The following is a 25,552-nucleotide window of genomic DNA, read 5'->3' on the forward strand; positions in this document are numbered from 1 at the left end:
CTCCCACTGAATACAGGATATATAGGGTTAATGCCCACCTTGTTATATTCCTCCCTCTAAATACAGGATATATAGGGTTAATGCCCACCTTGCTATATTCCTCCCTCTAAATACAGGCCATATAGGGTTAAATGCTCACCTTGCTTTATTCCTCCTTCTAAATACAGTTTATATAGGGTTAAATGCTCACCTTGCTATATTCCTCCCTCTAAATACAGGTTATATAGGGTTAATGCCCACCTTGCTATATTCCTCCCTCTAAATACAGGGCATATAGGGTTAATGCCCACCTTGCTATATTCCTCACTTTAAATACAGGGCATATATGGTTAAATGCCCCCCTTGCTATCTTCCTCCCTCAAAATACGGGGTATATAAGGTTAAAGCCCACCTTGCTATATTCCGCCATCTAAATACAGGGCATATAGGGTTAATTGCCCCCCTTGCTATCTTCCTCCTCTAAATACAGGGCATATAGGGTTAAATGCCCCTTGCTATTTTCCTCCTCTAAATACAGGGCATATTGGGTTAAATGCCCACCTTGCCATATTCCTCCTCTAAATACAGGGCCTATTGGGTTAAATGCCCACCTTGCTATCTTCCTCCTCTAAATACAGGTTATATAGGGTTAAATGCTCACCTTGCATTTTCCTCCCTCTAAATACAGGGCATATTGGGTTAAATGCTCACCTTGCTTTATTCCTTCTCTAAATACAGGGCATATAGGGTTAAATGCTCACCTTGCTATATTCTTCCTCTAAATACAGGGCATATAGGGTTAAATGTTCACCTTGCTATATTCCTCCTCTAAAAATACAGGGCAAAGGCTGAAATGCCCACCTTGCTATATTCCTCCCTCTAAGTACAGGGCATATATGGTTAAATGCCCCCCTTGCTAAATTGCTCTTCTAAATACATGGCATATAGGGTTAAATGCCCCCGTTGCTATATTCCTCTCTCTGAATACAGGGCATATAGGGTTAAATGCCCATCGGATTATTTCTGTGCTTAATCATTTAGTAAACCATAAAAATACTCAATTGAATGCAGAAACCAAAAATTAAGCTAAAAATCGTAATATTTTTAGAGTTTAGGGTAGGGTTTCCAACGCAAGTGGATTTTACTTGCGCGCAATTGCGAGCCCTTGCGCGCAAGTGAATTTAATTGCGCGCAATTCCGTAATAATTGCGCGCAAATGAAACCAACGGAATTGCGCGCAATTGCGGGCTATAGCGCGCAATTCCGTCCAACTTTCTTGCGTTGTGTTTTTTTTTTTGATAAAATTCAATTTTAACCTTATGGCACGCAATAAATGCAATTAATTATTGCGCTATTCCTTTCAACAACAAAATATTCAATTTAAACTTTGGTAGTGGCATACAATAAACCATGAACTTCACTCATATTTCAGTCTCAAATGCTAAGAAAATTGAATTTAAACTTAATATTTTGTTTTATAATATTCATTTGCAGCATGATAACGAGAGAAATATGGCATAGGAAGACGACAGTTTAGACTCAAGCAGACTGATGTAACTGGATAAGTGATTTAATAAGTTACTAATTAATTTTGTTTGTGTGATGTTGTCTTTCTGTTCCATAGTTTTCTGCAGTTCTCACTGTAGCAAAATATATAATTTTGATTAAACAAACCTTACAATTTTAACCAAAAAAATTTCCATTTTAATGTTTATCTAATGTTAACAAATGAAAAATGTATCATATTAAATTGTTAATTAGTAGCTTAACCACAAGAAACTTTAAAATTTGAAACAAGTGACACTTGGGCCTCGATTATTTTAAAATCAACAGAGATATTATTAATTTCATTCTTGTATCTGCTGCATTAATTCCGCGAATATTTAATTGCTTCCTTTTTTGCAATTTTAGTGCAATTGCGCGCAATGAAATGGCTCAAGCTGAAGCAACCATTGCGCGCAACAGAATTCCGATTGGAACCCCTAGTTTAGGGTCGTGTGTACACTGTACAGTCTTATCCTTTGTGGGTAATCTTGTACCTGTAAGATACTCCATCCATTCTAGAAGTATCACATGCTAGCTCAGCTTCCCATAGACAGGCTTCACGGCATCCTCTTAAATATTTAATTATGATAATAATTATAATGATGATAATAATAATAGTAATAATAACAATAATAATAATAATAATAATAATAATAATAACAATAATAATAAAATGATAACAACACGATTATAATTATTACATTGATAATAATGATACTCCTAGAATCGACCAAGTGATGAGAAAGATCATGAAACCTCTGATCTGAAACCTGACGACAAACTAGACAAAANATCTGGTCTAAAATAAAGGGATTGTATCCTGAATCTGGTCTAAAATAAAGGGATTGTATCCTATATCTGGTCTAAAATAAAGGGATTGTATCCTGAATCTGGTCTAAAATAAAGGGGTCTCTGAGGTTTTACCTATCATTATAGTAGGCATAATGATGTCTAGTTTCCGGTGAGCCGCTGGAATCTTCAGTTCCTTCGCGCGCCTTCAACAAACTTAAAAAATAATACCATGGTACCCAATAAAATGTGGAATAGGAAGCCGGGTTTTTTAACAAACTTCCAATAAAAATATTGGTTATGTACAAAATAGATAGAGGGGAAGGGCCCAAAAAACGTTAGACTAAGACGGACCCAATTCAAATCTCCCTCGAAATTTTGTTTTAATCTTGATGACAGAATCAATATCAAGAACTGACGAGACCAATACCATACTTCCCCCCCCCTGACTACGCCTCTGATTACAGCTTTTTATAAAATAGAATGTTGCGTATTCTCGGTATACGGTGTATCCGGTGTAAATTATCATTCAACAATTTTCATTTTCGGTATTTTATTCATTTCCATGAATTTAAATATGCATATTGATACATTTGACCTAAATCTCAAATGTTCTGCAGAGACAAATTTCTATTGATCCAATTACCGTTAAATATTAAAGGGACTTTAAGCATAATTTCAAGTGACCTTCCAAGCAAATCTGAAAATTAACAGTTAAAAGGGAAAATTTATGGATATCTATTTGATACTGGATCAGACGAAGTTTTGTCAGGGTATCGTTGCAAATCGGGCATTGCCATCATTGTATTAATGTCAATGTCAATGCGCTAACAGTCCCTTTAACCCAAAATCAAATCAATCATATATTTAAAATCAAATTTTTAACCTGACAAACTCTGTTTCTCTTTTCTTAACAATCCGTTTAAGAAATTTCTCCATATGTGATAGTTTCAACGGTTGGACAACTGGACCATTGATCAATTGATCTGATTGATTTTGTCCCGTTGAATTGATCGAATGGATTTGTTGATCGCTGTTGAGTTCCCGGCGAACTCTGCTTCTTGCATCAATATTTTCGTAGGGACATCTTTCTCCAGCTGTAAAAATTTTTTTTTCATTTAACTCGTTCGTTAAAGTCATCATCGCGCGTTAAAGGTACAATTTCCTTCAAAAATAATTATAAATGTTTATTTTTAATTAAGATCTTTAAAATTCTCATACATTTCCTAAATGTTTTCATTTTGAATAATTAAATAATTAAAACAAAAATAAATATAATTATATGTTTAATTGTACCTTGCTCTCTTCCATATCCATAATTTTCTCTTCCGCTTCCACTTTACAGAATAATTATTAAATAAATTATTAATAAAAATGTTTATTACTATTATATATCCTTTTTTAGAACATACATGTGAAGGGCACCGAAAGGTAATTTTAGCTTAGTTTGAATGTAAAAATAAAGGCCAAGGGGTTATGAAGTCGACGTGATATCTCTTTGGGCTGTACATTTTTGCTATTTTATCCTTAACATCCGTTTTTAATCTATATATAATAAAAAAAAAATCATAAATATATGTTGCCTATAGCCGACCAAACGGCTGTACTGAATGGGCTGAAATTTTTTGAGGGAACCCATTAGTACCCTGATAGATACTAAAAGTCGACTATGCCTTGAAAAAGACGTATCTCTTTGGGATGTACATTTTGCTATAGTTTTTCATCTTTAACATTCGTTTTTAACGTAAAAACCTTAATTTTCAATAAATGTCTGCCAATCTCAAAAATGTGAGGTTTCATCTCCCCTTGAATATATTTGTCAAAACCTAGCAATTAAGTACAGTTAAACTAAATTAATTACAGTTAAACCCTAAATATTAAATACATCGAAAGAATTTATTAAGTGTCGTCTTGACAATTTTTCAATGGGTTTTATAGTATTTTACGTAAATCTCAGTATTTGCGAAAATAAATAAATAGCCATGAATATGCGGAAACAGTTTTAAAAAGCTCCATGTAACCATGTAATTAATGAATTAAATTCCATTATCAGAAAGTGAAGAATACGACATTTGATAAAGTCTTTTGATGTATTTAATATTTAGGGTTTAACTGTACAAACGCAGATTAAGTATAAAGTAATAATTGGAACAAACTATCCAAGTCAGGAGAAGCAATTCATATTTTATGCAAAGGATTTGAGTTCTTGCCACAAACTCAAATTTTCTAATCTCTGTATATTTGCAACCCATAAACATTAACCTTTGACAGTTCAAACTTAAATTATTGGTTTGAATTCTGAGGTCTAAAACAATGGGTTGCAAGATATAGGGATTAAACAATCAGAGATTCCTTTTCCTATTTATCTTGATCTCTCTCTCTCAAATTCTTACTCAAGATATAATCGTATTTTTAAAACCATTTTTCATAATATTTGTGTAATCCCTGTATGGTATTGAATCGACCCTGATCCCGAAAGTTCTGTATGCCCCCTCCTTAGAATATCCATCTTCCCGTCCATAGCCATCATAGTTGGTTGGTCGGTAGCCATTTGGCCGGTTATAGCCATCATCAGGTCGATTATTGCCATCATAAGGTCGATTATAGCCATCATTCTCGCGTCCATAGGGTCTATTTACAACCATTTTATTGAAATCCATTTTAAATTTATTCAATTTTCTCGGATTTCTGATGAATTCTTGGCGGATTTTTTTGCCTTATCTTTGTTTTATTTCCTAGAAATGAAACTGTATTCTATATTCATTGATCGCATCGTGTAAAATCACATGTACAGTACCTTTAAATTTAATACTTTTATTAAATTTATTAAAAACCCAATTACGAAGGTTTCCCCAGTGTTGTTCACATTTTCCACATACCCATTAAAGTCCAGTTGAAAACTTGACATTTAAAAATAAATTAAAATAAGTTATGTAATGCTTTTTTTAATATTTATGTAAATTTTGTTTAATTAAATTGATCACCAATTATTATCGTACCAATCGTCGTTTTTAAAGACGCAAAAAAATCAATACTCTCGTCAGATGTTTATACAACATTTAGTTTTTACAGTGAATTTTTGCACCTTTTTCTTTACTTACGACAATACCTTTGATCTTCATTTTAAATTCTAGAGACGAATGGGGGATATTAAAAAGTTGTTTCCTGTAATTTGGATAGTATGGTCGACGATATCCTCCATCGTTGTACCTAAAAAATATATTTTACTATTGTCATCGTCGTATATATATTGTATTGATTATTCTTCATTGCCAGAGATTAGGGAGTTACAGAGATCGATTAACACCTATAATATGCAATATTTTATCTGTATTCAGGGATATTTCAGCCAATCCAGGTAGAGTGTATGAACAGTCTGTGTAGTCGTGTTCATTGCATTGATATAACGCCAACCACGGTATAAAAATTCTAAAATAAATTCTCACCTTTCAAAGAAACATTTTTTGTTTTAATATTTGTCCCTTATCATAAAGTTTGCTTGATAAATTTTGAAGTGTTTATTTACTTCTTGCTTTAGATTAGTGTGAGAACTGGAGAAATTATAGGATCTCAATTTTTTTTGCATGAATCTATGGCAAAAGAATTGCATGAATCAAGAATGTGATAAGCATTTTTACAAATCATCTATCATTTTGATACTTCGACTAAAAGGAACTGTAAGCGTAATTTAAAATCACCTCCCATGCAAAGATGGCAATGCCTGATTCACAATGGTACCTTTAAATCTGTGACTGATTAAGTTCAAGTATGGATTAGATTTTAATGTTTATCATTTTAAAAACTAATTATTTTCAATTGTGCAGTTTCTTTATAAAAGTGACTTGCACATTTCTTCTGCAGGAAAACAAATGAGATTTTCCCGAATTAAAAACTTTAAACCTGGAAAAACGATAATAATCTTCCACATTTTTGAACAGACAAAGGTGACAAGGTTGCCATTATAATCCGGCATTAACATCTTTACTTGGATGGAGGGTCTCTTTAAGAACAGTCCCTTTAAGAACAGTCCCTTTAAGAACAGTCCCTTTAATAACAGTCTCTTTAAGAACAGTCTATTTAATAACAGTCCCTTTAAGAACAGTTTTAAGAACAGTCCCTTTAAGAATAGTCCCTTTAAGAACAGTCCCTTTAAGAACAGTCCCTTTAAGAACAGTCCCTTTAAGAACAGTCCCTTTAATAACAGTCTCTTTAAGAACAGTCCCTTTAATAACAGTCCCTTTAAGAACAGTTCCTTTAAGAACAGTCCCTTTAAGAATAGTCCCTTTAAGAACAGTCCCTTTAAGAACAGTTCCTTTAAGAACAGTCCCTTTAAGAAGAGTCCTTTTAGGGACAGGCCCTTTAATAACAGTCCCTTTAAGAACAGTCCCTTTAAGAACAGTCCTTTTAGGAACAGGCCCTTTAATAACAGTCCCTTTAAGAACAGTTCCTTTAAGAACAGTCCTTTAAGAACAGTCCCTTTAAGAACAGTTCCTTTAAGAACAGTCCCTTTAAGAGCAGTCCCTTTAAGAACAGTCCCTTTAAGAACAGTCCTTTTAGGAACAGGCCCTTTAATAACAGTCCCTTTAAGAACAGTTCCTTTAAGAACAGTCCCTTTAAGAACAGTCCCCTTTCAGAACAGTTCCTTTAAGAACAGTCCCTTTAAGAACAGTACCTTTAAGAACAGTTCCTTCAAGAACAGTTCCTTTAAGAACAGTCCCTTTAAGAACAGTCCCTTTAAGAACAATCCCTTTAAGAACAGTCCCTTTAAGAACAGTTCCTTTATGAACAGTTCCTTTAAGAACAGTCCCTTTAAGAACAGTCCCTTTAAGAACAGTCCCATTAAGAACAGTCCCTTTAAGAAAAGTCCCTTAAAGAACAGTCTCTTTAAAAACAGTCCCATTAAGAACAGTCCCTTTAAGAACAGTCCCTTTAAGAACAGTCCCTTTAAGAACAGTTCCTTTAAGAACAGTCCCTTTAAGAACAGTTCCCTTAATAACAGTTCCTTTAAGAACACCTTTTTATTATTAAAGATACTATACCTATCATCCCTATAGTAACCAGATTGAGGGATTGAATCAGAGAAAGCGAGGAAATTGAAAAATATGAGTCCCAACATTTTATGTCTTCATGCTAAAAATACAGATCTGGATATTTTGTTTAGTCAGTAAAACACATTATCAATTATGTCAAACTTATGTGTCCATTGAAATATTTTTAACTTCAGTATAAACTACATGCATTTGATTGAATACTAAAAACAACATATATTTAATTTTCAAGAATTCTTATCTCTTTCTACCCCCTCGTTTTAGGCAACAAGTAAACACCTTTAACTTTCTTTATCATTTTATTTGTGATATGCTTAAACAAACAGAATGTTTAAATTTAAATATTTATCACATAATTATAAATTTATTTGCTTGCTTCAATATCAAGAACATATCTGACAACCTGATCGTTCTTCTGTTCAAGGATAGAAAACACATGATCAAGCTCAGATGCTTTCACAAGCTTTATCTTGGAGAAGATCTTGTGCTTGGCACAGAAGTCCATGCAATCTTGTGTTTCCGGGATGCCACCAATCATTGATCCTGAAATCTGAATTCTCTTTCGCATCAATGGAATCTGTGCAATTTCATGCTTTTTACCAACAAGTCCCAACTGGACAATAGAGCCGTCTCTTCTCAGCAGAGGAAGGTAGTGTTCAATCTGGTGGTTAGCAGACACTGTGTTAAGAATCAAGTCTAATGTATCAGCTCCCGAAAGCATGCTGGCTTCATCGGTGGAAACAATAAAGTTATCTGCTCCAATCTCCATAGCATCCTGCTGCTTGGCAGGGCTGGTTGAGATAGCCGTTACCTTATTTCCCATAGCCTTTGCCAGCATTATGCCCATTTGTCCAAGACCGCCAATCCCTATGACTCCAACATTCAACCCTCCTGAAGCCGCCTTCCAGTGGCATAGAGGAGAGTACATGGTTATTGCAGAGCAGAAAAGAGGACCCGCAGATTCTAGAGGATACTCTGCTGGTATCTTGATCAGAAAGCGCTCATTTACTGTCTGTGATGTGCTAAACCCTCCATAGGTGATTCCTGAGTTGGTCTTGATGTGTCCGTGGGAAATTTTTGAATCATAAGTCATGGTCATTTTTCCTGAACATATATGCTCAACCCCATCATTACAGTTTCTACACTTCAAACAGCTGTCAACGATGCAACCGACCCCAACCTGATCGCCCACCTTGAACTTGGTCACATTTGTTCCAATCGCAGAAACCACCCCAGCCAGCTCATGTCCAGGGACTACAGGGAAGGTTGTAGTTCCCCAGTCGTTATTCGCAATATGCACATCTGTGTGACAGATGCCACAATACTTCAGATCGAATGTCACATCATCAGCTCCTGGAAGATTTCTTTGAATCTTTAGCTGACTGAACTTGGAGTCCTTGGAAGACTTTCCCCAGGCCACTGTATCATACAGATCCGTCATTTTTTCAAGATGTTGTTTCCTGGGCAGTCCTCTACACAATGATAAGAAGTGTGGGTTACATTGCATTTATACAAATTCATTCAGTGCAAACAGAACGTACACCATGACGAGGGGAGGAAGGTCAACCACAGCAATTTTTAGTCCGAACCACATTTTCTCGTCCGAGCCACCTCGAAATCCTCTTCCTTCCATAATCCTTCAAGATGAAACTATTTCTTTAAGAATCCGGCCACATTAGGGCATAAATGTAATATTGAATTTTTTCAAATTTAAAAAAATAGTTTCAATTGAATTAAGTTTTCGAGTTCAATGTCCTTGAAAATGTTCACCTTTTTAAAGCACATTTTCAGATATTCCTAGTGTAGGATGCCGCAAGTAATTCCGAGTTTATAGAACTTTAATCTTTTCTGTTAACTACAGTGAAAACCAAAGAATTTTTCCGGTCGGTCCTATGGGGGAGAATGATCGACATAGGTGTATGCCAAATATTTTGATATTTATTTTATTCGTGAAGGTTAGCCTTTACGGAGGCGAGTGATTTAAGTTTTACCTAAATAATGTTTGACATCATTCTCATGGCATTTAAGATTCCAACATAATTTAATCATTGTAATATTTTAGCCTATCCATATTTTATGCCCTAACTTGCCCAGATTTTTAAAGAAAGAGAAAATTCTAAACACAGAATACCAAAGGGCGAGGATTTTCAGGTGGGTCGTACGAGAAAATTAGGAGAATGTGGTTCGGACGAGAAAATGAGGAGAATGTGGCTCGGACGAGAAATTGTTGTGTCTGTCCTTCCTCCCCTCCCATGACCTTCAGACAAAACTTTCTAGATAGATTTTTAAAAAGGAAAGTTTGATAATTTATAAAAGTTAATATCTATCCAATTATATAAAAAAAATTTATAGAAATTTTTTTCTTGCATGTTCCTTGGTTGAGATGTGTAAACACTTCTATTAGAGTTTAGGGAATAAATGCAATATCATTCACAAATACCTAAAGCCTTCCCTACCACTTAAACATAATTTCTAATGGCCGTTTATAGAGTGGAAATGTCTGATTTACATTGCTAACCTTTGAATCTATGTCTGACCAAAGATGAATGACATTTCCTAGTTTTTATAGCTTAAAATTGACTATTTACAATTTTGGTTTCTTTGTAAAAACAGTTTAAAAATGGAGTATCACTTGAAATTATAACTACAGTTTCTTTAAACAAATTTGCCTGCACACCAGTAACACAATAGTTTAGTAACATGAAAAAATTTAAAACATTTCAATTCTTGGAAAAAATTTAAAACATTCAAGTATTGGAGAAAAATATTAGATTACTCACAGATCTTGATAAAAAACGTTTTCTATTTCTAATAACCAGGACACTGTACTTTTAAACTGCATTAATTCATTGATGGATCCCACAAGTAACCCTTAATATTCCATAAAACCTTTGAGATGGTAGAAGGTCAGTTCTGAAGTAAACAGGTTTTAAAATAAATAAAATAGACTTACAGAAAATTTATAAATAATATAATTTTTCTCAAACTTATCGTCATTTCGTATTTCTTTATTAAAAATTTAAAGCTTTCAGTTCGTTAGTATTTTTTTCAAAAGTTTATTTTTTAAAGCGAAGAATCAAGAAATTAAACGAAAAACTATCTTTATATTCTCAGCCATGCTCTGCAATTAATTCTTAAAAATTCGTCTTACTTTTAGCCATCTTTAAAAGTGTTGAATTCTGTAAATTACTTCTCTGTCTCTGCTGCTAAACTCCTCAATTCACTTTTTTAGAGAACCCAAAATGAGAAATTATTAATGTATAGAAAGAAAGACAAGGAATGCTTCACATAAAAGTTAAAATGCTCTTCTTTTTTAAATGACACTTGAAAAAATGTCGGGTAGTTAAGGGGCGTTATTAGATATAAATCTAGGGGGGCCAAATATGCACGAAACGCAAAATTTGTTATTTGCCCCCCCCCCCCTTCAAAGCTTCTAGGGGAGGCAACTCAGGCAAATCTTTGTACTGTAAATTCAAAACATTTGGCTTCTTGGATATTAGGCATAAAAATAAGATTATACTTATCAGGTTCACATAAAGTCCAATTACCTTGCTTATACTACATTATCCAGCCTTCAAACAAAACTAAAGCAGAAAAAACACGCTTGCAAAAAATCTACATTTTATTTTATGTTCGGTTTAACTGTTAGTGTTGTTAGCATTTATTCTAGAGATAGTAAAAGAAACTTTTGAAAATGAAATTCTGTAAACTCAACTCAACTCGAGTGTATTCTGTGAACTCAACTCAACTCTGTGAATTTAAAAGGGAAAATTAGGTTTATTCAACACTGCAATAATACACATTTTTTGCGGTGGTGGGGGGAGTACCTGGAATGACATGGAGAAGTATCATCAATGCCAGATTTGTGAATCGTTTTCACGGTTCAGAGCTTTTTATATATACATGTCTGCAGACTTAAATTGTGGGCGAGATATATTTACATTAAATTGGGGGTAATGTCACCAACAGAATAAAACTGGGAGATTTTTGACATCAATATATACAGTGAGAACCAGAAACTGTCAAATAGGAAGACGACATTAAAACAATACTGAAGTAAAATACTAGAAATAGTTTTTTTAGTTTATTAAATCATTTACCAATTAAAATGGGTCTGTTTATACTACACAATCTTTATAAAACTATTTAAAGATGACTTGGGTGTAAAAGTCGTCTTCATGTTCCAGAATTTTCTGGTTCTCACTGCGTACAGTAGACCGTACTGTAGTACGTACAGTACAGTACTGCGTACATTAGTGCCCATGAAACTGTGGAAAAGGAGACGTCAACTGTTGGATTCAAGTTTAATTTAAAATTAAGGGTTTTTAATCGAAATTTTTTGTACGAAAATCGTGTAATAATTGCGCAAAGATTTTCTTACATTTTGAGTAAAATATTTTCGCATTGGTGCGCTAAAGTAATTTCGCACAAACTCGAAAGAAAATCGTTGTTTTTGCGTACTTCGTTGTTTCCTGCTATTTCCACCTATTTCGCTATTTCGACCTATTTCGATATTTCGACCTATTTCGAGAAACAATTTAAGGAAATGAATCAATTAATCACTTAGGGTTCCTTGCGTACAAATTTAAGACAATCTGGTCCAGCTGAAGGTATCAAACAAGAGAAATGTATACAATACATATCTATAGATGGATAGGAAGACTCCAGTGGCACCATTTTAGCTTTTTATGCAAACAAAGTTATCATGACAAATTTAACTAATGAAAATTTTCTCAAAGGCTAGTTTTTTAGTTTAGTTTTTAGTTTAGTTTTAGTTTCAAAGTTACAAGCATATGTTTTATTGTGTGATAGTGATTATTGACAATTTCTTATTTTCATATTTTCATATTTATTAGAAAAACAGCTAGAGAAACCCTACCTAGAGGGGCCCCATAAAAGGTTGAAATAGGAAGACGACATTTAAGCAATCTTACGCTTCTTTGATATTGTTATAAAGCAAATTAATTTAGTTTAAATATACATTTTATAAAGTTACAAGTGGACACTGTTTCATGTTCATATTGGAACTAGGGTTTACACGAAACAATAGATTCTCTTTTGCAACAGTTTCGTTTTTTTACACTAAATGACTTTTCTTGCACGAAATTTTGCATCGATTTCGTATCAATTCGAAACCAGTTTTGCACAAAATTGCACATTCATTCGAGAAAAAAAAATTTTGCACGAAATTACACATTAACATAGAATTTAAGTCATGATTTTTTCATAATTTTGCGCATAAATAAAGGTCATAGTTTTTGCACGACATTGGGCAATGCTAATGATCACGAAAAATTGGAATTATTGTGCAAGGTCAATGTGGTGCCCGTGCATGAATTCGAAAAGAAGGATGTGATGTAGTTTTAGTAAAAATCCTTATTTTGTTCATGAAAAATAATCAAATTATTATCATATTCATAGTTTAAACAAATACAATTTTTGTTATTTTCATTGATAAAATTAATTATTTACTCTAATTCTAAAGAAGCATTTTGCTTGCCACATTCTTATTAAAAACGAGTTTTAAATGTTTGCAAAATGAACTTTAATCTGCGTGAAAATGTTTGCAAAATGACCTGTAATCAGCGTGAAAAAGTTTGTAAACACTTAGCATGATTTGAACTTTCTAAATTTAAGCAGACTTCCGGAACTTTATGTTTAGTATATATATATATACAGGGTGTCTTGTAAAAAATGACAAATAAAGACGACTTTTCAAACAGTGATTATATTGAATTGTTTATGACATGGAGTACAGGGTTACCAACAAAGGATTAGACTGTAATGACGACCTGAAACTCTAAAAACTATTTGAAGACATGCAACATTTTGTTTTCTGCCTAGCACACAGTTTTAAATAATATAATTGATAGTTTTATTTTAAAAAGTACATTGCCAAAAAAAAGATTGAGAAAATTTCGTTGTCTCTGAAGTCTCATCCTTTATGAGTAACCCTGCATGTCCAAGGCAGTTAATGGACGTGAAATATAGTGATAACCAGAAAACATCGGAATAGGAAGACGACTTTATAGCAATATTTAAGCGTATTTGATGTTGTTACAAAGCAAATAGTTTAACTAGACAATTATAAAATCACTTATTTAGTGAAATGGGTCTGTTTACGCTGTACAATTGCTATGTTTAATTCTCATTGGACTTTTTAACGTTATTACTTGATTCTAAAAGTCATCTTCCTATTCCAGAGTTCTCTGGTTATCACTGTATTACACTGGGTGTCCCAATAAACTTGGGAAATAGTGACGGCTTCTTCTCTACTCTAGAATTGGCATGTTTTTGGATCCCAGTTAAAACAACATTTATAACTTCTAGTCGTGGGATTTCCAAAGTGTCCTCTTTCATTTTTAACTTAAAATTGACCGAGATATTAAGATATTTGTTCATATTCCAATTCATTGAATAATAACAAAACTTTTAAAAAGTTAAAAATCTCGGTCAATTTTGAAGATATAAAGATATTGAAAATTATCAATTTAACATGTTTATTAGGACACCCTGTAAACAGTGTTTTGTGAAACCCCCTGTAAAGATGGTAAATTAGTTTCTACACAAATGCTTAAAGTGATTTCAACTTTGCCGAGAAAAACTTAGAAAAATATTCTCGTTTTTTTATCTTGAAAAGTTTTTATTTCTAACTATTTCCTCAATTTTATCAAGAATAAGTTTAGATAGTTTCTTTAGTTCCTTAAAAACAAGCTAGCTTAGTTTAGACCTTTAAAAATGTTAAATTTGTAATTCATTTATTCATCTAAATGGGTAACTAAATTTACTCCAAAAATAGACTTTTTATCGGATCTTCTTCAAGATTCTTTAAAATAATCTAAAATTTAAGATTAAAATTCCTTCTCGAAATGATTCCTTACAATCCGCTACTTAAATTAAGCACAAGTTATATTTTTAAAGTAAAAAAGCAGGCATATACTTTTTATTTAACAACAAAAACAGTTTCATCATATTTATTTTTAATTCAATCTGCAAATGGTAATATTCATGTATAAAAAAGAATCACAAACAGTGGCACTGTACAGTGTACATTCCGATTCATTCTAAGTATACTAAACCAACCTCCAAACAGTGGCACTGTACAGTGTACATTCCGATTCATTCTAAGTAAACTAAACCAACCTCCAAACAGTGGCACTGTACAGTGTACATTCCGATTCATTCTAAGTATACTAAACCAACCTCCAAACAGCTACAGTGAATTGTACAGTCAACAGATAACTCTCTGAACAGATTCGATATTCCTGAAGAGAGCATGAAGACTGGTGACACTATTATAATCCTGCCCAGGGCTGAGTAGTAGAGAGGCTCCAGTCAGATTAATGTTTGCATAAACCCTCCAGCAACAATTACCATCAACCAGGGCAGATACAGCTTTGTTGGTGAAGGAGTTTAGGTTATCAGATGAATCTGTAATTTCATGTGATTCTCCTCTTCGATATGTCTTGGAGTAAAGTGTTAGTTTCCCAAAACATGTTGTTGTTGGTAAAGGAGTGTTTCTACCACCATAGTAATCATAATCTTGATATTGACTACCTCCCATGCGGAGTACTCCAGAAGAGGAACCTCCACTACGGGGTACTCCAAAAGCAGAAGCTTTATAGTAACCTGATGAGTGATGAGACCATCCTCCCTTTGTTGGACCTCCAAAAAACTGAGGTTGCTTTCTCCAGGAAACTCCTGACCTACTTTGAGTTGTCATTCCACTGCTGTAGTTTCTAATCTTAGGTCTTTTATCTAGAATAAAGGCTTCTTCTTTGTTGTTGTTTCCCTTTTCTACTATCAGAGATGTTAATTTAGTAACAAAATTGTTCTCTATTGACATCTGTAAAGCTTTAGTCTTGCCATCCTCTTTCAAAAGCAGCTGCTTGATTGTAAGAAATGCATAAAGCTTCTGTAAGAAATGTTGTGCTTCTGATCTAACAGTAGGTGTTGAAGGCACAGTAAGTACTTCGTTGACACTGTCTTGACCAATACAATTAATGCTTATGGTGAAGTTACCCTCATTTGGAATAATCTTGCCAGCTACAATATACTCAGATCCCTTGAAGAATGTCTTCAGATGGGTATCAGTCAAAGTGTCCTCATCCACAGCAGCTCCAACATATTCAAACTCTAGATCTGAAAGAAGTGGACTAGCAATCTCTTTATAAAAACCTTCCAGCTGAAGTGCAGCATCTGAGCCTTCATAAATTTGTTTAGCTCTGGAACCTGAGTCTTCTGCAATACTAATCATCAGATTAAAGTCTGCATCGGATCCAAAGGCTAGAGTGAAAATGGGAATCCCACTTTCTAGATTAAGGGTTCGGATATGCTCTTTAATTTCTTGATGATCAGCTCGTCCTACCGTTGGTTGCCCATCTGTCAGAAAAAGTATCATTGTTTGCACCTCTGACCCTAAAGTTTTGATTTCCTTAAGGGATTTAGAAAGCTCTAATGCTTTTTCCAAAGCCCCATCAATATTAGTTCCCCCTGAAGCTGTCAGCTGTAGAATATGATTAATGGCTTTCAATTTATTTTCACCAGAAGCATGAATAACTCCAAATCTAAAGTTTTCTGCTGAATTCCAATGGGCAACTGTTGTGCTAAAGGTAATAATCTCAAAGGAATCTTCTTCGCTCATTTCATCTAAGATTGTGAACATTGCATCTTTGAGCTGTTTCATTTTTTCCCCTTCCATTGATCCACTCACATCAAGCACAAAGACAACATGCTTAGGTAGTACCTTCAGATTTTCTGGTGCAAAGAAATGCACAAAATGTCCATCAATAACTTGAACTTCATTGTTATGCTTCCTCTCAACATCATATTTAATAATAATGTCTTTTCCGATACCATTTTCTCCCAACACTGCTTGCTCAGTTTTGCTTAAGTTGATTTCAATTATTGCGATTGAAGAATCGCCATCAATATCTTTGGTAATCTTGGCCAAGGCGTTATTAGCTGGTTCAATTGCGTTTGATCTAACTTCAGGGACAGACAGTGATTTGATGGGCAGTGATTCATTGATGTAAACAACTATATTAAAATCATCCACAATCTGACCAGGCTTAAGATTGATCACTTGCTCATAAAACCCTTGCCGCCGTTCCAGTAACTCATCATATGTCAGACGAAACAGGACTTTACCATTGGCTTCAACATTTGCCGATATAACAAAAACATTTTTGTCTCTGAAGTCCTGTTCAACTAGCCCGGCTCCTCTGCCCGATTTTACTTGCTGGTTAAAAGTCTTCTTGGCTTCTTCTTTAGGCATTACCTCGGCAACATATTCTATATCCTGTATGGTCAAACTGAAGTTGCTAATAAAGGCTGTGTCAGGTAAAATTGTGTTAAACTCTGCTATATTTGCATCCTGTCCATAGTTCTTGAAATATGCCTCTATAGTGGTTCTAGAATACCGGTATTGGATCTCAGACAAAATATCAATTTTTGTTATTTGAACATTATTTCCTGGGCCTAGTGCCTGTCTTTTGATCACTGTATGAGGCGGTGCTTGGACATAGAACGATCTAGATGTAGAATAGGGGAAACATAATGAAAGGAGGAAGAAAACTATCATGTCTGATTTGATCTAGGATTTTCTTAAACTGATTTGTTCTCACCAGATTCCTTATGTTTATTACTGCACGCACATATGTTAAAGCAGGGATTTCTAACATTAAGCATAAACTTGTTCTTAGGGTATTTACATGTTTGGTATATTCAGAAATCCTATTCAAACTTCCCACTGACATCAGAAATTAATTTTCTTATTTGTATCCTATCAACGTTAGAAAGTGCGTATTATGTTATTTGTGCATTGCTATAAGAATTAGACAGTTGAGCGTTAGCGAAAATAAATCGAATTCGATTGCCACTAATATTTTGTCTATATGTTGCGTCTATAAGGAGAAAATGAACGAAAACTCTTAATGCCCATATAAGTACACTTAGTTTTACTATTCCACTCAAACCGTTAAATATATATTTTTTACACTATTTATTCAGATTATATTTTTCATCAAATCCTCTTATTTCCGGTATTTCCAAAATGAAGGCAGGCATTTATATACTTTAAATACTACCTGGCAAATAGAATTTATCTACAGGGTAAGCAGGGGCGTACGAGAGCATTTGCCAAGGGGGGGGCACATTTTGTTGTGTCCCCCCCCCGTGGAAACATTGTGCTTCCCCCCTTAAAAACCCCTTTTTTGAAAAAATATTGATACCTTTCTAACTATGTAAACTATTCGCTCATGTACACACTATATTTTCATTGGATCGATACATATTGTTTTATAAATTATTGATATCAAACATATATTTATACTTAAGGCAGTATTGATTTAAGCTTTTTTAATGAAACTTTTTTAGTTAAGGGCAAAAGTAAGATTTTAAAGTATTTTATTATACGATGTAATTATACTTAAATGGAATAAATGCGTAATTTCAAGTGATCCTCCGTTTATAGAGTAGCATGTCCGATGTACCTTTGACCAAAAATCGTATTTTAGGAAATTAACTCATAATATATATATTTTTTATTATTACGAGTTGTGTGTGAGTGAACTTTGCTGAAGTAACCGAACTAAAAGTTTAAGCATCTGCAAAATGCCGCAAAAACTTTTACTATCATGAAAATAGTCCTCTTTACACAAGTGCAGACTAATCAATAGGGAATGTATTTTTTTGGAGGGGAGGGGTTCAAGGCAACTGGAACTGTTACTTGTAGAGGCAGCAAATGGAGTAACCCCTGCTATTCAGGGCCTGAAAATATGTTCAGGGGTAATTACCCCTAGAATTCTAGGGGGGGTATTTAACCCCAGGATTCTAGGGGGGGGTATTTACCCCCAGGATTCTAGGGGGGGGGTAATTACCTCCAGGATTCTAGGGGGGGGTAAATAACCCCAATAACCCCCCTTATGTCCGCCACTGGGAAACATGGATATTTAATGCAATACTTGATCAGACAAAGCTTTGAAGGGTATTGTTGTGCATCAGAATATATTTTATTTATTACCTTAATCTTTTAGTTCGGGTGAGTGCAATGCAATGTAGGATGTGCAGATTGCCTGAGGAAGGGAAATGCAAGCAGATGTAAAATTAAAAGAGTCCACCCCCCAGGGGTGGGGGGGCTCGTCCCCCCCCCTGAGGGTGAGTGAACAAACCGGGATTTGCAATTTTTGCACAACATTTTCGACATTTTTATTTGCTTCGGATTTTAGGTTTAAAACATTAAAATACGACAATAAATATACTTTTGGAACTTTCTTGTAAATTAATGGAAAAATGTTTAATCCATTGCTATTTAACAAGTTTAATAAATGATTGAATGAGAAATGACAAAAAATTTAAATTTCGGCTGTTTACGCACTGCGCCCATTTTTGATGAATTTTGTTATATAAAAAGCCTCCATCAGCGTATTCTAAAGTTAAAAAAGACCCGCTGATCTGTTAAAAGTTGAAAAGCCCTATTAACATCCAATCAGAAAAGACGCAATGATTTCAGATTTCCACTAAACTTTTTTTGTGGATTTTATGTCTCTTTTCAATTATTATCAATTTTTCAAAAAAATTTGGGTTTGAGGCTTTTTTTATCTATGTTCCAGAAATATTTTTGGATTTTGTATCGACACATTTTAATGTAGTAATCTATGTTTGTCGGGATGTTCGAGGAGAAAACTTATGAATCCTTCAACATTTTGATTGGGAAACTCGGTCGAACCACGGGAATATTCTTAGCTTTACTTAGCAATTCTCAGTTGAGTGGATTAACTTTTTTAGTGAGTGAGATTTAAGAAATATAATAAAAACATACAAAATTAAGTGTAAATTAAGTGTGTATATTGGGAAAATTCCAAGCAAAGCTGGGTTTCCAAACTAGTAATATTGTAAAGTAATTCCTGTTTAGATAAAAACTAAAAAAGTTAAAATGACGTATCATGTTAAACCTTTTATCAGTTAAAAGAACAGAAAAAGGTCATTTCAGATTGTGCGAAGATTTCATACACAATACACATATATGATATATATATATTATATAATTAGGGATCAAGTAAAAAGACAAAGAAAATATAAAATTTACTTCTTTATTTATCTAAATATTCACCAGGATATTTTTAGTGTTAACAATAATCTGAATTCCAAAAGAAAGTTTAAAAAAACCAAAAATGTAAAATTTAATTAATTTATTGAAGAAAGTAAATTTATATATGTTATTCAGTTTAAATGATGAAAATATCTTTCTTTATCAGCATAAACAAATTTAATTGACATTTAAAGAGTTACTTAGGAATTTTTACCAAAAACGGATCATCTACGCGATAAATATCTAATTGCAGACATAAAATATAATAATAATCAAAATTAAAACCTCAAATCACAATCCCATGCATGTTTATTTGTTTAAGGAACTGTAGGCGTAATTTCAAGTGACCTTCTAAGCAAAAATGGCATTTACAACGGTACCCTTGGAACCTTAATATGATAATAAATGTGGAACATAACGTCATTTTCTTCACTCTAAGTGTTTAATTCTGTGAATTTCTCAATTGTTTCTTAGGAGCAAGAAATGCACAACCCACTTACGCAGAGACACAAATGAAAAGTAACAGTCCAAAGAAACATAGATAAATAAGTTTTAAAGGGTACCGTTGTAAATCGGGTATTGCCATCTTCGCATGGAGGGTCACATGAAATTACGCTTACAGTCCTTTTATAATATAACTACTGAGACAAGTTGTTTCATTTTTTAGATTTAAAATTATCCTTCTCAGTTCTGAGTGCTCTCATAACCTCAATATCATCTAGATATCAGGAGCAATATTTATTAGTTTATTTATAACCTCAATATCATCTAGATATCAGGAGCAATATTTAATAAATTATCTATAAATCAGAGCCTCAAAATCATGTTTGTGAATGATGTTGCGCTAAGCAGATTAAATCCTACAAGAAATTTAGCAAAAAACCTTCCATTGCCTCCCTGTGAACTTCAGCTAGTTCATTATTATTAAAAAGAAAGATGCAGATTGGAGACATCAATCAATCAATCAATGCATTAGACTTTAAAGGGCCGTCCTATGCCCTCATCACAATCTTGCAATGACTATACTAAGCTTAAATTGAAATAAGAGTTTACAATTTTCAAATGAAGCAATTAACTCATAGAGAAGTAAAATTTCAATTTCAGATTAGAACAAGAACTAAGCTCCTTAAAATGAAACGTTTACCTATTATGGAAAGAAAAGTAAAATAAAAATAAATTAAACAGAAGAGTGTAAATATTGCTGCTATTTTCCTGTAGATTTAGCGTGAGCTTGAACAGCAGGTTTCTGTACCTAAAACAGAACATATAATTGATTCATAAAATAATATATACACAATTTAAACATTCAAAACATTTATTTAAATAAAATTAAATTTTACTTCTATAAAATCTATTTCAAACTTGAGGTCTAAGCTTTTGCTCAGGACAATTCTTCTTGGCTAGCTAGCAATACTCAACATGATACCCAAAACACAATGAATATTTAATTTTAAAGGTAACATGTCCATTCACGGGCAGCCGTAGTACATTTGAATTTCCGAGCAGGGTCAACCTGTCCGGTCCCAGTTTGTACTGTATTGCCCGGACATTGGTTAAATAAAGCAGACACTCAATAGGACTAGCCGGTGTAACAAGGTTGACGCAGTCAGACTTTAGGTTGAATTTACTTTTACTGAAGGGTCAGTGGTGCGTGCATTGTCCAATTCTTTCTTCATTGTCTGTCATTGTCAGAGAGCAAAACTGTTGTGGTTTTAATCCGATTAGGCATATAAATCATATAGCTGGATCTCCAACATAATAGTTTCTCCCTCTATATAAGTGTAAGCTTACCCTCATGAAAGGATTGATTAGTTTCTCCTCTGCTATAGTTGATGGTACAGTAGGTATGGGAGGAACAGATTCTCTCTGTGCTCTACACCATTGTATTTTATCCTTGATATACTGGTTCTCTGGTTCTACATGTTCTCCATAAGCCAGGTTCTGCAGGGCATACTCATGACCAGAGTAAACTTTCTAAACAGTATAACGGTAAGGATAAGAATAATAATAATAAAAAAGAAAAGAATCAGAATAAAAAATAACAAAAAAACAAAACAAAAACAGTAATAACAACAACAATAGAATAACTATAGCAAGAACAAAAAAGTACCAATAACAATTATAATAAAAGGTATATACAATAACAACAAAGATAACCAAAACAATCACAATAACTAGCTTTTCATGAAAAACTATTTTTTTTAAGTTGCATCATTTGGCCAAGCAAGTTGAGTTGAGGAGCAAATTGCAACAGAAACGGGTTTTTTAAATGGATTTTTTGGCCATTACCTTACACATTTCCGTCTAAACTTGTCAAAAAAACATTTTTTAGGCCATTTCTGAACTCTCAAAATATTTTCAAATAGCATGGTGTTTAGTTTGTGAAAAAAAAAATTATGTTAACCACTCCCACTCCCAAATGGACCTGACAAAAGATGCAAAAAGACGCGATTTTCACCTTTTTCTAAATATTTGACCATCAAAAAACAAAAAAAATCGAAAACAAATTGTCAAATATCGTTTTAACCAAGTTAAAGGATTTCCAAAATGGTATCATTTTTTTTAAATCCCTCGAAAATTCGCAGAGTTAACCCTATTTAGCCGAGAATGGTTAAAAAAGGTAATACTACATCTTCTATACGCAACATCCCCCTACTAAACTTCTGACCTACTAACTTTCCGACCTACTGCAATATCGGACCTACGCCAGCTGTTTATTTTTGTATTATTTGAAGGTTAGGTTAGGTTAAGACAATTTCTAGACCAAGCGCTGCGGCTAGGACAGGCTAGGGGGCCGGGTGCTGCAGCCACAAGTCCATATAGCAGCTGTAAAACCACGTGCTTGTAGGTCGGATGTGTTGTATAGCGGATTTGGCGTTGGTCAGAAGTGGAGTATAGCGGATTTGCGTAGGTCGAAAAATACACCACCTTAAAAAAGGTTAAGAAGGCCAAAAATGGCGGCAAAAACAGTAAGATGGCTGAGCCATTTAGGAAAATTATTTAAAAAACTAAAATTTCGTATTTGAGCTAGTTTTATCCTAATGCTTCCTAAAAAATGTGTCGCACATCTGGGAATTTTTAATCAGGGGCACCCTAGGGGAGGGGGGTGAGATACGTACGAATGCCCCAGACTGTTCTGGTGCGGAGTGGGAGACACAAAATGCCCAGACCGTCCTACCATTAAATAAAGAAGAAGGGAGGGGGGGGGGAGGCACAGATTCTCCAGATTGTCCTACCGTTATATCAGGAAGAGCACTGAGCTTCTCTATAAGAGCAGTAAACATCTGTTCAGCTGTTCCCTCAAAGAAACGTCCGCATCCACCAAGGAAAAGAGTATCCCCTGCATTATTAATAAATAAATAAATAAAAAATCAATCACCAAATCGTGGAAATCATAAGAGTTTAAAAGCCTGGAGGCTAGAGTTTAAAGGGCTTGAGACTGGAGTTTATATGGCTGGAGGCTAGAGTTTATAGGGCTGGAGGCTATAGGGATGGAGGCTGGAGTTTATATGGCTGGAGGCTACNTAGGGCTGGAGACTGGAGTCTATAGGGCTGCAGGCTGGAGTCTATAGGGCTGGAGGCTGGAGCTTATATGGCTGGAGGCTGAAGTTTATAGGGCTGGAGGCTGGAGTTTATAGGGCTGGAGACTGGAGTCTATAGGGCTGCAGGCTGGAGTCTATAGGGCTGGAGGCTGGAGCTTATATGGCTGGAGGCTGAAGTTTATAGGACTGGAGGCTGGAGTTTATAGGGCTGGTTCTGTAGCTTATAGGGCTGGAGTACCTGTAAACACAATCCTCTCCTTCTGGTTTTCATCAGTAACATAATAACAGATGTGACCTGAACAATATAACATCAGTAACATAATAACAGATATGCCCTCAACAATATAATATCAATAACATAACAACAGATATTCCCTGAACAATATAATATCAATAACATAATAACAGATGTGACCTGAACAATATAACATCAGTAACATAATAACAAAAGTGTCCTGAACAATATAACATCAGTAACATAATAACAAATGTGACCTGAACAATATAACATCAGTAACATAATAACAGCTTTTTGTCCTTAAACAATATAACATCAGTAACATAATAACAGATATGCCCTGAACAATATAACATCAGTAACATAATAACAGATATGCCCTGAACAATATAACATCAGTAACATAATAACAAATGTGTCCTGAACAATATAACATCAGTAACATAATAACAGATATGTCCTTGAACAATATAACATCAGTAACATAATAATAGATATATCCTTGAACAATATAACATCAGTAACATAATAACAGATATGCCCTGAACAATATAACATCAGTAATATAATAACAAATGTGCCCTGAACAATATAACATCAGTAACATAATAACAGATATTCCCTGAACAATATAACATCAGTAACATAATAACAAATATGCCCTTGAACAATATAACATCAGATATGCACTGAACAATATAACATCAGTAACATAATAACAGTTATGTCTTAAACAATATAACATCAGTACAGGGTGGCCAAAACTTTTTTGAAAAAATCCGTACGAAAATTCGTACATTTTCAGAAAAAATTTAAAATTTAAGAAAAATAAAAACATTAGAGAACCAGAGAACTAGAGAACTAGATAATTGAGAACTAGAGAACCAGAGAACCAGAGAATCAGAGAACCAGAGAACCAGAGAACTAGATAATAGAGAACTAGAGAACTAGAGAACCAGAGAACCAGATAACCAGATAACCAGAGAACCAGAGAACCAGAGAACCAGAGAACCAGAGAACTAGAGAACTAAATAGAGTTGATTCTAATTTTTAAAACTGTTAAGATTGGTGTGAATTAGGCCATTTAACAAACAAACGATTAAGTTATAATTAGTTAGAGTGGAGTGTAGATTTAGGATCTAATATAACTAAAATTATCGTGGTAGAGGGGTTGCACACTCGATTAAAAGAAAGTTAATATTAAACTAAAAATTAGAAGATTTACAGATAAACGAAAGAAACCTGAGAGGATGTTCTCAGATCTGATAAAGAGACAGATAGATAGATAAACAGACAGAGAAACAGATAGACACATACACATATAGATAACTATAGACAGATAGGATATTTAAACAGATACATAAAAAGATAGATAAACTGACATGCAGATAGATATACAGACAGATAGCTAGACATATAGCTAGAAATATAGCTAGACATACAGCTAGACAGATAGATAGACAGATAGATAGACAGATAGCTAGACAGATAGCGAGACAGATAGCTAGACAGATAGCTAGACAGATAGCTAGACAGATAGACAGATAGATAAACACATTCTCAAATGAACACTTCTGGAACATATTCTTAAATGAACACTTCTGGGATCTCGAAAATTATGAATGAATTTTGATTGTCAATTGAAACATTAATGAATCTAATATTATTTAGAATGCAGAAAATAAGTAAAACTAACTTCACATTTGACAAGAATTTTTTTTTGAAATTTTAAAGAAAAATTTGCTGAAATGAGTGAAAATTTAAAAAAAGGTGTATTTCCAGGATACAAATCTGTAAAATCCGTACAATTTGGAAAAAAATCCGTACAATCCGTACAATTTTAGGGTTACAAAATAAAAAATCCGTACAATCCGTACATTTTGGCCACCCTGTGTATTGAATACTAACCTGAAGTATGGACAGGGTGTATTGAATACTAACCTGAAGTATGGACAGGGTGTATTGAATACTAACCTGAACTATATGGCAGGGTGTACTGAATACTGACCTGAAGTATGACAGGGTGTAGTGAATACTAACCTGAAGTATGACAGGGTGTATTGAATACTAACCTGAAGTATGACAGGGTGTATTGACTACTAACCTGAAGTATGACAGGGTGTATTGAATACTAACCTGAAGTATGACAGGGTGTATTGAATACTAACCTGAAGTATGACAGGGTGTATTGAATACTAACCTGAAGTATGACAGGGTGAATTGAATAATAACCTGAAGTATGACAGGGTGTATTGAATGCTGACCTGAAGTATGACAGGGTGTATTGAATACTAACCTGAAGTATGACAGGGTGTATTGA

At 34.0% G+C, this 25,552-nt stretch overlaps 4 protein-coding genes across 4 annotated transcripts in view; all 4 read right to left on the minus strand.

Annotated features, from left to right (window-relative positions):
* Positions 1–2,444: 2,444 nt before the first annotated feature.
* On the minus strand, positions 2,445–7,461 carry LOC111714788 (uncharacterized). The gene is made up of 6 exons (XM_023489992.1): positions 7,353–7,461; positions 5,479–5,523; positions 4,759–4,944; positions 3,610–3,650; positions 3,200–3,410; positions 2,445–2,529 (listed from the first exon to the last, which is right to left on the minus strand). Exons 1-6 carry the CDS (start codon positions 7,427–7,429, stop codon positions 2,445–2,447), a joined length of 645 nt encoding a protein of 214 aa, XP_023345760.1. The 5' UTR covers positions 7,430–7,461.
* Positions 7,462–7,637: 176 nt separating this feature from the next.
* On the minus strand, positions 7,638–8,847 carry LOC111714791 (NADP-dependent alcohol dehydrogenase C 1). Its single transcript, XM_023489995.1, has one exon. It carries the CDS (start codon positions 8,800–8,802, stop codon positions 7,726–7,728), a length of 1,077 nt encoding a protein of 358 aa, XP_023345763.1. The 5' UTR covers positions 8,803–8,847; the 3' UTR covers positions 7,638–7,725.
* A 5,443-nt stretch (positions 8,848–14,290) lies between these two features.
* On the minus strand, positions 14,291–16,985 carry LOC111714790 (inter-alpha-trypsin inhibitor heavy chain H3). The gene is made up of 2 exons (XM_023489994.1): positions 14,565–16,985; positions 14,291–14,444 (listed from the first exon to the last, which is right to left on the minus strand). Exon 1 carries the CDS (start codon positions 16,942–16,944, stop codon positions 14,593–14,595), a length of 2,352 nt encoding a protein of 783 aa, XP_023345762.1. The 5' UTR covers positions 16,945–16,985; the 3' UTR covers positions 14,291–14,444; positions 14,565–14,592.
* A 2,613-nt stretch (positions 16,986–19,598) lies between these two features.
* LOC111714789 (hydroxyacylglutathione hydrolase, mitochondrial) overlaps positions 19,599–25,552 on the minus strand; it is an 8,406-nt gene continuing 2,452 nt past the window's right edge. The window contains exons 6-11 of the mRNA XM_023489993.1: positions 25,241–25,328; positions 23,233–23,289; positions 22,689–22,792; positions 21,244–21,426; positions 20,665–20,704; positions 19,599–20,170 (exon numbers count right to left, since the gene is read on the minus strand). Coding sequence (XP_023345761.1) covers positions 20,109–20,170; positions 20,665–20,704; positions 21,244–21,426; positions 22,689–22,792; positions 23,233–23,289; positions 25,241–25,328 — 534 coding nt within the window. The 3' untranslated portion in view covers positions 19,599–20,108. The remainder of the gene's footprint in view (positions 20,171–20,664; positions 20,705–21,243; positions 21,427–22,688; positions 22,793–23,232; positions 23,290–25,240; positions 25,329–25,552) is intronic.

This window comes from Eurytemora carolleeae, unplaced genomic scaffold, assembly GCF_000591075.1.
Source record: "Eurytemora carolleeae unplaced genomic scaffold, Eaff_2.0 scaffold1629, whole genome shotgun sequence".
NCBI lineage: Eukaryota > Metazoa > Arthropoda > Copepoda > Calanoida > Temoridae > Eurytemora > Eurytemora carolleeae.

Excerpts from the sequence above, each read along its gene's own strand:
- LOC111714788 (XM_023489992.1), bottom strand. The coding sequence starts at position 7,429 with ATGTTGGGACTCATATTTTTCAATTTCCTCGCTTTCTCTGATTCAATC. Across the intron at positions 5,524-7,352 it reads GGTTACTATAGGGATGATAG|GTACAACGATGGAGGATATC; the intron begins GTATAGTATCTT and ends TATATTTTTTAG. Across the intron at positions 2,530-3,199 it reads AGAGAAACAGAGTTTGTCAG|TTTGTTGAAGGCGCGCGAAG; the intron begins GTTAAAAATTTG and ends TTATTTTTTAAG.
- LOC111714791 (XM_023489995.1), bottom strand. The coding sequence starts at position 8,802 with ATGACGGATCTGTATGATACAGTGGCCTGGGGAAAGTCTTCCAAGGAC.
- LOC111714790 (XM_023489994.1), bottom strand. The coding sequence starts at position 16,944 with ATGATAGTTTTCTTCCTCCTTTCATTATGTTTCCCCTATTCTACATCT.